We start from the raw sequence: 12,037 nt of genomic DNA on the forward strand, positions 1-12,037 counted from the left end.
TTATTATTACTGTTGTTGTTGATGGTGTTGTTGTTATTATCATTATTGTTATTATCATCATTGTTAGATAGCTGGTTGATCCGATTAACGTTATTGTTGTTCATTCGTCAAGTTGGAAGATTTTTCAAATTCGATGAAAATGGCTTCTGCGATTCTTAGGGTGTGGTGCTGTTGATTGTTAGGGTAAGGGAATTTATTACATATTCCAAAAATTCGGTCTTCTACCAGCACACACATATATATAATATATATAATATATGTATATATGTATGTGTGTGTGTGTAATAAATTCCAAAAATTTATTAGTGTTTATCAACTTATATTCGAACTTTTCAATTTGTCTTAATAAATTTTTATCAACAAAATTGAGTCTGTTTAAAATTGAAGCTTTATTTTTATTAACAAACATTTTATCAAAATTATTTTAACAACGGCAAAAACAGCGTCAAAATTGAGAAGCGCGAAATTTAATTCAATTTATTATTGTTATTATTAATGCTTTTATTGTTATTATTGTCTTTATTATTATTATTCTTAGTATTATTATGGAAAGATGGTTCTCTATATTCTCTGTGCGGCGCAAAGCAAACTAACAAACATGTTGTATCGATTGCTGCGATGGCAAAATATACAGAACGTCACGATAAAATTCTATCTGAGATCGTTAATTGGTTAAAGACATGCTCTTGATTGCCTAATATTCAAAGATATCGAGTCGAAAGGAGTTCAACCAATATCGCAACTGTTCATCTTCCATCCGTCGACATTCTGCGTAACAGCAAAATTGAAATTATCGAGTTAACGGTGTGCCATGAAACAAAATTGCTAAAATCAAGAAACTACAAACTAGCGAAATATGAAAATAGTTTGAATTCATGTTGGAACGCTGATTTATTTATTATTTATTTTATTCTATTTTATTTTACTTTTCATGCTTAAAAAATTTTCTTTCTCCGTTTATTTATCTATTTATTTACTTATTCGTTTAATTTTATACCACTGCCTTGCATGCTGTAAGAGTTTCTGCGTCTGTTAAAGAAAAATTAAAAAAAATTTACTCGAAAGCTTTTCTCTTTATAGCTGCAATCAATCAAACCACAACTGTTTTACATTTGAAGTCATAGCCATATCGTTTCTTAGCTTGCCTCCTAAAAAGTTTTTTTAAAAAAACTCCCTTTCAATCTTATTTTTATCCTAGGTTTTAACATTTTTACTTTTTAATTCCCGCCTCAAGAATAATTCACAAACCTGCAACTAATGTCATCTCATGCATTCTTCAATGTTGATAAATCTAACATTTTTAAAGATCTTTGACCTTCTCTTCCGATTCGTATATTATAAAGCCGCTTGCTTGTTTTTCCTAAACATGTCCACGCAATTCCCAAAATATAGTATTCTTCCTCATTCCATGTCTCTCTTCATAGCCTTTTCCACACATTTTTGTTTAATCGATATATTCTTATTTCTTATGCAAATTAGACATTAAAATGGCATGAAATATATAAAATATATAAGAAAAATTTGGAAGAACAATTTAATAATCAAAATAAGTAATTAAAAAAGAAAAAATGAATTAATGAGAGAGTAAAAAATAAGTGAGGTAGCAATGAGTAAATAAATTTGGAAATGTAAAAAACAGCAAAAACATACCAACAAATTTTTTCCTTAGCCATATGAATATCCTTATTGTAGATCTGAGTGGAAAATTAAAATGTGACCCTCTTGTGATGAACAGATTGTGTGGTATTTCATTGTTTTGTAAATATATAGCACAATCACATACATGCCTGTAAGAAAATTTTATTCCACCAAAAACTCAAATGTTGAAGTTTTAAATTTTAAAAAGTCTAATTAATGATATAAATAAATTGTCAAAAATATTATATATATCTGATGAAACAATGTAATTATTTCTTGCGAATTGAATCCAACATAATACAATGAATCAACTCTTTTGCAACAGACTATAAATCAACTTACACTTTTGAAACCTTACACCTAAATGACGACTTGCTAAAGAAAAAACAGCAAAATAAATTTCTTAGTCTTTTATTTCTTAACAGCTCTCTAGAGCTGAATACATTAATACAATCTCATCTAAAATTATAAACAAAATTAATAAATCAACTCTACTTTAACTATATCGTGCATTTATTTTCCAGCATACTCTATGAGGATACAGTCCTAACGTGAACATTTTCTAACTACAGTTACTTAAATAAGACTAAATAAGACTGCTTATGTAGATAAACTTTTTTCTCACTTTGGTTTGTTAACTATAACTATTAAATTATATACTTGTGTGTTTCTAAAATATTTATTTTATGACTTTCAATAAGTTCTGTTTACTTTGCTTTACAGATACGTTTCCTTTCCTCTTTCTTTTCAGTTAGCTAGCCAAGAGCACGTGTATTGTTTTTATAAATAAATATTATTCTTATGAATATTTGTTTTAATAAATTATATTTCAACAGAATATGGGCCTAGATCGCTAAACCAAATAAAGTTTAAAAGAATATATTATCAATTTTTTATTTGAATAAATGTTTTTGAAACATAAAATATGGATTCAATCTAATGAAACAGTTGAGTTGCGCAGCAGATTGGCCCATTTAGAAACGTCAAGTTCGAAGTTTTCTGTTGATGTTATTCATGGAAAGTTGTTGAGACCAGAATTGTCATAGGAAACTCAAACTGAACAACGAAAAAAGATTTTAAAAAAAGCAGATTCGTTCAGAAAGGCAAACGGTTATTTCAGTCAATAATCACAAATGCAGTCACAGAAGAAACATCAGAAAATAATGGACAAGAGCACAACATTTGAAGTGTGGGAAGAATTAAAAAAGAGCTTTTGAAGCGTCAACTTAAAGATAAACTGTTCCAAGTTTGTAGTAATTTTTTCAAATTCAAATGTAGATGAATCTGGCCAAAATGCAAGATTGAAATTTTTGTGGAACGAGTTAAGTGGGCTTCCAGCATCAGGATGAAATAAGCTACCAGAGTTACTATTGTATGCAAACCGATACAGATTCTTCCAAATAATTTTCAGAACTTCAAATCAAGTTGGCTAATGCTAAGCAAAGAAAAGCAGTCGATATTTAATAGTCCATCAATGAGCATTTGAAAGAAATATGTAACTTCTACCAAATTGAAAAACTGAAATGCATGCAAAGGCCAAGAGCAGAAAAAGCAGAAAAGACTATAAAATCCAGCTCTAATTACTTACCATTAAGAACGTTCTTGGTAAAAGCTGATGTTATGCGCTTGGACAAGGAAATCTTCTGGTTGAAACACGTGTGATGTTATATGCTTATCACTTTAACAGTTGAGAATCATTCTTGATACGCATTTAGATGAGTTCTCGAAATTCTCAAACAGTTTTGCGTTTTATATTTTTACATTCAACTAAATTATTCTTTATTGCTTTATTGATAGAACGTTGATTATCAATGAAAAAAATTAATTAATCATGATCGATGTTTGAAGACATGTAATATCATCATAGTTAATTAAAATTAATTAATCATGATCTATGTTTGAAGACATGTTTATCATCTAAGTTACTATCCTATGACTTTTGCTTTAGTTTTGTGAATGAAAACGCTTATGTGTGTAATAATGTGAAAAAGTTTATATGTATTAAATGATGAGTAAAAAATAAACCTAATAAGCTTAGTCACATTATCACCATCAAGTTGGAATGCGATTGCATGATTGCTACTATCGTTCAAAATGTAAAAATCATCTTTAACATGTAAAACGGGCTGAAAACAAATTTAAACAATCAATTAATTTAAAATGAAAAACTAACCGTTGCCCACTAACAAAAACAAAGTTTAACAGCGATTAACAGAAATATTTTTTACAACCATTGCAAAAAGATTTTTTTGGTATCTGGCAAATGCGGGAAACATAAATGACAAACAAATTTGACCGTCAATACTCGTTTTATGTGCGTTTAATTTACACTTACGCAGCACAGGCTCAAAAATTTAATAATAGCCTTCTGACTACTCTTTGATACAACAAATAAAATAGTAAAAACAACAAAAGTTAATCGTAATTCCGAGTGAAAAAGGTTCTCGTGGCCAAGTGGTTAACGTGTCCGTCTACTATTACGAATCCTGCAGTTTCTGCAGGTTCATCCGGGTAGCCGACCCACGGCCAATCCAGCTGTCCATCCTTCCGAGGTCGATAAATGGAGAGACGACATAAGTTGTCGCATGTTGACTGGCGAGATGGCTCAGAGGTTCAAATGCGCGCTGAGTCAAACATATCAATGGCTATCATATACTCAGCGTATATGATGCGGTGGACAGCAAGTAATGGCAACCTACCTTTGCAAGAAAAACCATCGACAACTAGCAGCTACTGGATCTTTGAATTTATTTATGTGACCAAGACCGTGCGATGTTCCCATGCACATATACTGCGTATGTTGTTGAGTTTCAACCCGTTTGATAGCGTCCAATCTACCACTGCGTTGACTGCATCCGACACAATAGTCTTTACATGATGTGATTATTTCGGCGGTCCAAATCCATATAGTTGAAGGTGACAATAAAGGTGACAATAAAGACCTGGTGTTTCCATGACATTAATGATATCAGCAGTGTACATGATGTATGACGGTACTAAACCTTGTGTAACACAACGGGTTACCTCTGAAGAGGTAGTATTTGAATCAGACACAGCATGAGTCTAGATGAAGACCAGGTTGTGGAGAAATGTGTCAGGGTTTTAGCTGCGACCGGTTTAAGATTGCGCAATGGTGATGCAGTATTAAATTAGATTGATGACCAATGACCAATGATAATTAAGCAGGTAAATATAACGGCCAATCCATTGAGTATAAAAGTATAAATAGACGAGCCCGGGAAAGAAAGCAGATATTTAAAACGATGTTTCTGTTGGTGAAATGTTACAAAAGCTGGTCAGTTTTTTGACGTAAATTAATTAATATATCTCGAGTAGGCTGCAGTGTTGAAGAGAACTTAAGTACATTGATATTTAAGTACGTACTTAAGTATTAAAATGGTACTTATATACTTGTACTTATGTAAAAAAAATTGTACTTACGTACTTGTACTTAAATACTTTTTCAGTACTTATACTTATAAATAAAACATTTTTGTTATAAGTACTGACTAAAATAATTGTTGAGTTTGATCAGAACCTTAGACATCGCTCGTAACCATTTTAATTTTTAATTTCCAAGCAATCATTTTTTTATCTATGCTCATTAGTTTCCGTTTTTCGTTTACATTCTGAATTCTGATCAAGATGGCGCGTGATGAAAAAAACTCGAGGATTTTGCCTTTAGTAGGTAGGAATTATTTTTTCGAAGTTGTTGAAGATGATGGTGAAGTTATTGTTGCAGCTTATAGCTTGTGCAAGCCAAATAAACAACTTATTCTTGGACATCTAAGGTCTGTTGTTAAAGTTAATCTAATTCTTATTTTAAATTTTAATGCTATAATTTTATTAATGTTATTTTTGAGTGAAATCTATTGTTTTTTTTTATTTTTATGTACAGAAGATTCATGGAGAAAAATATCTAAAAATGATGCCTGAAAATAAAAATAAATTGAAGACTGTGAAGCGAGGTGCAGATGAAGATGGCACAGTCTCAACTCCACCCACAAAACAGACAAAGTTTGATTTTTCATCTGTATCACATGAAAAGTTTAATGACTTAATTGCTAATTTTGTTATTCTCAGCAGTTATTCTCATGCAGCCACTTGCTGTTGAAGGAGAAGGTGCAATTGATGCAAGGTGTGAATCCTAGCTAAAGACCATGTGATGTGTACAGAAACACTAAAAGGTATGCTGGACATGCGGTTCAACAACATGAAAAAGGTTATTAAAGAAAAATTAAAAGAATGCAAATATAATTGTACAACTGCTGACATTTGGACACAAAAGGCTCGCAGTTACATTGGTGTGACTTGCCACTGGATTGATCCTGGTGATTTTAAGCGTGCACTTGCCTTTCGTTTCTGTGGAATTTGATCTTGATTCATCCAAGATAGTAAATGTTGTAACAGATAATGGCAGTAATTTCTTGAAAGCTTTCATGAAATTTGCTGAACCAGGCATTTTTGATGATTCTCAGGCAGATGAAAAAAAAGCTATTCATGTTAATATAAGGGAGAAATTTGTGGAATGTAATACAGATGACAATTCAGGAATTTATCTTCCTTCTCATCTTTCCTGCTTCTCACACACTCTAAACTTGCTGGCTACAACTGATGCACAAGCAAAGCCATTATTAATAATGGCAATTATAAAAGAATGTATACATCAGTCTCCAGTAAGTGTGTCAGTCTCAGCAGTGCATCCCACCAGAGTTCAAAAGCTGCTGAAGTTGTGCATGAGATCTTGGGTAGAAAAATTCCCAAACCGAATGGAATACGTTGGAACTCTGAGTTTAAAAGCTATAATATTATACATAGCTTACAAGATAAAGTGAATATTGTGATGGAGCGTCTGCAGCTGCCGAAGTTTAGCAGTATAGAATTGAATTTTTCAGCGAATGGTTAAAACTAATGAGACCGATTTCACCAGCTCTTGACAAGCTCCAAGGAGAAGCTTCTGTTGGGTCATACTTTGGTGCTATCTATCTTACCAGCTATTCTTGTTATCCAGAAAAAACTTGAATCGTTCACACCATCGCATGCTGCAGCTTTAGTTTCGGCTCTTCAACAAGGAATGATGAAGCGCTTTGGTGATATATTGGAGTTTGACAATATATCCAATAACAACAAGATGAAGGCTTATGTTGTTGCATCAATTAGCCATCCATTTTTTAAGATCAGGTGGATGCCACCTTCAGTTCACCAGCAGGCCGAAGATTATTTCTGGCGGAAGTGAATCGAATCAATAGCCTCACAATTTTTAGTGAGAATAAAAAGTCCACATCATGCACAAGTCGAGATTTTGATTTTTACGGTTTCCATGAACCTAACTCTGAATCAGGTTTAAACCATAAAGTAGAAGGGCTGCAGTATCTCAATGACTCTTCACATGATATGGAGCAACTAAAGAGTTAAGTGAGGTTAACTTATCAACTAATCTCAATGTTATGTATTATAAAACAAAAGCAGTTTAGTTATATTACAATTCAATTTTGAATTATTGAATAAAACTTAAGTCTTTATTATATTCCACATAACAATAGTTAAAAGCCTTAATTAACGTTATTCAGGTATCTTACTGATGCAAGATTGCTTCTAAAATACAACACAACTGTGCCATCATCGGCTCCCGTTGAACGTTTTTTCAGTCAAGCTGGACTGATTCTTACACCAAAAAGAAATAGACTGTGTGATGATTCATCTGAGACTCTGTTGTTGCTAAAAAAGAACAAACTGAACTGTGTGTGACTGTTAACAAATCAATCAATCAATCAATCTTCGTTTTGCGTCCAGAGATCCGGTTTCCCGAGGTAGGACCTTGTTCTCTTTGCCATCAACTTTATGCGCCAAATTAGACGATCAGTTGTATCCATTTCATTTAAATTTAGAGCTTTCATGTCTTGTTCGATTGTTTGCGACCTGGACTTCTTTGGACGGCCTTTGGGACGTGTGCCAGGTACTTCAACATCTGCAAGAGAAATTATGGCACTGTTTTCACTTCGTTTGACATGACCAAACCCCCTCATAAACAGGCATTCGTCCTTTATATCATCTAAACCAGCACGACGCAGGATTTCGGTAGATTTGATGTGGTCCTTCAGACTAATTCGTTGCATCCATCGGAGCATTTTCATGTCGGTTCGTTGAAGTTGTTGTTCCAGTTTGGTTGTCATTGGCCATGTTTCTGCACCATATAACAACACCGGACGTATCACAGATTTATAAAGTCTTGATCGTAATGGTAGTGGGATGTCACGCCGCATCAATATAGAGGCAAGGAGATGCCATTTATTCCAGGCTGCACGTATGCGTGCTCGAACGGCAGCTTCAGCTGTTCCATTACAATCCAGAACATCCCCTAGATATTGAAACGATTTGACTTTCTCTACCTTAATGGCTTCAAAAACAGTACTATTTCGAATTTGTTGTTGTGGATTGATGCAAGCAGGACAAACAAAATTGGACACTTTAGATAAAGTACCAGTTACACTGCTGACACTTGATTGAATTGTTACCAACACCAGCTTTACAAACTGAACAGGGTCATCACCCAGTAGCTGTGGATTGGATGGGTTCACCAGTGTTCATTGCTTTGGTTTTGCTGATGTTGACTTTGAATTCATGATCGGCGAGTCTGGTGTTCCAATCTTCAAACATCTGTGCTGCATTCTGCTCAGACGTGGCTGTTAAAACGATATCATCAGCATATACTAGATTCCAAATGTCACCAGTGCGTATCGGTTTAGTGATTTCTTCCATCACAGTTATAAATAACAGTGGACTGAGAATCGAGCCTTGGTGATCTCCAACGCCGATGTCAAATGCATCTGTGTTTCCAACCGTTGTGCAGACAAGAGTCTTAGTATTTTTATACATTTCCATCACAAGTCGAACAAGATATTCTGGAATGAGTTGTCGACGTAGACTCCACCTGATTGCTTCACTCAGTCAGGCCCCAGTCGACACGATAGACCCAGTAACAATTCAACCAAATTACGACCGTCGTCGCCGCCAAACGTCGACAACAACGTCTCAGTCGGCGGCAACCCTCGCAGCCACGAGTACATAAAGCAAACTTTCACTCAAGCAAACATTTAAATTTTTTTTGTTGGACCTGTTGTAAACCCTTACAAAATGCAAGGCAATTGTATAAAATGGTAACGACAAAAAATAAATAAATAAATAATGGAGGAAAAAAATCTTCAAACATGAAAAGTAATGAAAAGAAAATAAAATAATGGTATAAAAAGGCAAATAAATAAAATAATTCATTAATGGACAAGATAATGACTTAGTGAGTTAGTGAGGTGATCGATAAGGAAAAAGGAAACTAGATTGAGTAAATGATAAAGTTTTATTGAGTGCTAATATATTTAAGGTGCTTTTGATGAAGGTTATTTCCTGATATGTTGATTGAGTGGCGACTTGATAGTTATGCTTGCGTTGACGAAGGTTGTGTGTATTAGTTTTGATTGATGGTACTGGAGGATGGATGACATAGTTGTTGTTAATTTCTACTTTCTTGAACAGTCTTGAATCGGGTGTGTTGAATATTTGAGTGACGGTAGAATATGATGCAGGTAGATAGTTGAGGCGAATTAGTTTTTTGATGAGAGATTGTAGTTGTTGTTGTTGCCCTTCCTAGGAGTCGGACTTGGGTTCCAGGCGAGACCTGAGCCAGTTTGCCACCGCGACCGGGTTTCTCTACAGATCTATTGGATTGAGGACAGTGGTATTCTGTGGACAGCTGAACAGATGTGGCACATCGTCTGGATAAGCTTGGCAGAAAGGACATAAGTTAATGTGTCCACTGTCTATGCCCTTCCATCATAGTATTCCTTACAAAATCAAGACCTTACGTCCTACGTCAACAACAGAGCGTCAGGCCATCGGGGCCAACGGCACAGATATCAACATCATCAACATCTACATCCCTCCACAATCAGTCTGCCCCTCCGGCTTCTCAGCTTCAATATCACAATATTTGGCCATTCCAAACGTGGTTCTGTTGGGAGACGTAAACGCGCATGATGCGCTTTGGTACTCCAGTTTGGAAGATTCTCGTAGAGAATCTTTAGCCAGCGAAATTGAAAACTCAGGCTGCGGCACACTCAATCTGGATACCCCAACCCGTCTCCCCTCAACCGGAAAACCGTCATCCCCCGATACATCTGTCGTTTTGGATTCCCTGATTGACAACATGGAATGGTCGACAATGACCGCACTCTTTTCTGACCATCTCCCAATTCATATCAACCTCCTATTCACATTTCAACAGACAATATCTCCTAAAATCAAATTTATAAACTTTGCCAAAACCAACTGGGAAGGTTCAGTTCCTAAACTGAGGCCGCGTTCACCAAAACCCCCTTCCCTCCCAACCCATCGGTAACCGAAAGATCGTTTCGTCATATTTTGAAAGTCGTAAATGACCACAACATCCCTGCAGGAAGACTCATCACCCACACCCCAGGTCTCTCGAAGAAAATCACAGCCCTGATAAAGAAACGTGATGATCTCAGAGCTAACACTCCCACATCCAAGGACATTGCCATCCTCACCTCAGAAATCCAAACTAAGACCGACAACCTCAAACGCACGCGCTGGAAGAATTTCCTGGACACTTTCAACAGGAAAACCAACACAAAACGCCTCTGGAGCACCATTAAGTCTCTAAGCGGCAAACCAATACAATACCCCAACAATGCTGTCAGTTTCAACAATAGATCAACAACCAACATCTGGCAGATGGCCAACTCATTCAACAAACAATTTACCGCAGCAAAACGCCATATCTCCAACAAATCTAATAGATGCACAAACAAAGCCATCAAGAAACTATCTCTCGATGACCACCCCACCTTCACCGATTTTCAGGTTGCCACAGCTATAAAGTTATCAAAACCATCTAAATCAATTGGATCGGACAACCTGACAATCTTCCACCTAAAGCACCTTCAACGAATCCATACGTTCGTGCAGAATACCCGAAATTTATAAAAAGGCAAAAATCATCTCCCTTCTCAAACCCGGCAAACCAGTGAGCGAAAGCAAATCCTACCGACCAATATCCTTACTATGCCCGGCCGCCAAGGTCCTAGAGAAGTGCCTGCTGCCGATCATCACTGAGCATCTCACTCTGGCAAACCATCAACATGGTTTTTGTCCAGACCACTCCACCACCACAGCATTAGCCCTAATGGTTACCGATGTCGCCAATGGCTTCAATCAGAAAAGGCCAGCTCATCGCACAGTCCTCACTGCTCTGGACCTCACGAAAGCGTTCGACACGGTCAACTACCAGATCCTCCTTTCTGACCTCCTATCATCATCACTTTCAAGGTCGATTGTCCGGTGGCTCTCAAACTATTTGCATGGTCGTTCCGCATCAACAGAGTTCCGGCAACATCTTTCCAAACAACGCATCAATCGCTCGGGAGTGCCCCAGGGCTCTGTTCTTTCACCTACTCTTTTCAACTACTATGTAGCCAAAGCACCCGCTCCGCCTCAAGACATCAAAATCATCTCCTATGCCGACGACTTCTCAATCTGCACAACCGGTACAGATGCAGATATTTTGACCCGCCGGCTCAATTGCTACCTTCCGAAGTTATATGATTTCTTCAACAGCAGAAATTTAGAAATCTCCACTTCTAAACCAAACAATTTCACTTTTCACTTCTCATACATCACAATACATCACAATACAACTACCATCCCCAAATTAAGATAAACAACCAGCTTTTACCGCTGGAACACAACCCGAAAATATTAGGACTAACCTTGGACACAATGCTGTCGTTCTCACAACACCACAAAATGGCAGCGAAAATGGCAAGGCCACCAAAAGAAACAATATTCTCAAGGCTCTCAGCGGCACCACATATGACCAGGATAAAGAAACACTCCTACAGACATACAAAGCAATTGGGCGTTCCACAATTGAGTATGTCTGCCCGGCCTGGTCCCCTCTAACGTCCAACTCAAGCCTCAATAGACTACAACGCTCTCAGAATGCTGCTTTACGACTGGTTACAGGCTGCCATGGAATCACGTCCGAGCAGCATTTACATTCAGAATGCCAGATGTTAAGAGTGAAGCAGCACTCCGAGTTGCTATCCTCACAATTCCTTCTACAATGTTACAAACCAAGCCACCCGTGCAACATCATTACCACTCAACCACGACCTCATCGAGATATGAAGGACACTCTCATCTCAAGATGGTCATCATCAACGGTCGTAGCGGTGCTTCCAGTGAACATCAACATCAAGTCTCTAAAGGCGGCATCCAACACTCTTCATAGTAACGCCGCCAAAGCCACCGCCGAGTCGTACCAGGCACCAATACTGCTCAATGGGTGGCCACCACCAACCCCTAAAATAGACAAATCGGAGAA

General features: G+C 36.7%; 1 protein-coding gene across 1 annotated transcript in view; it reads right to left on the minus strand.

The window, feature by feature from the left end:
- HELRODRAFT_90313 (hypothetical protein) overlaps positions 1-12,037 on the minus strand; it is a gene marked incomplete at both ends in the record, with an annotated part of 44,006 nt that overhangs the window by 4,341 nt on the left and 27,628 nt on the right. Inside the window, 2 exons of the mRNA XM_009032383.1 lie at positions 1,651-1,787; positions 3,664-3,764. Coding sequence (XP_009030631.1) covers positions 1,651-1,787; positions 3,664-3,764 — 238 coding nt within the window. The remainder of the gene's footprint in view (positions 1-1,650; positions 1,788-3,663; positions 3,765-12,037) is intronic.

Source organism: Helobdella robusta (genome assembly GCF_000326865.2).
Source record: "Helobdella robusta unplaced genomic scaffold HELROscaffold_80, whole genome shotgun sequence".
Taxonomy (NCBI): Eukaryota; Metazoa; Annelida; class Clitellata; order Rhynchobdellida; family Glossiphoniidae; genus Helobdella; species Helobdella robusta.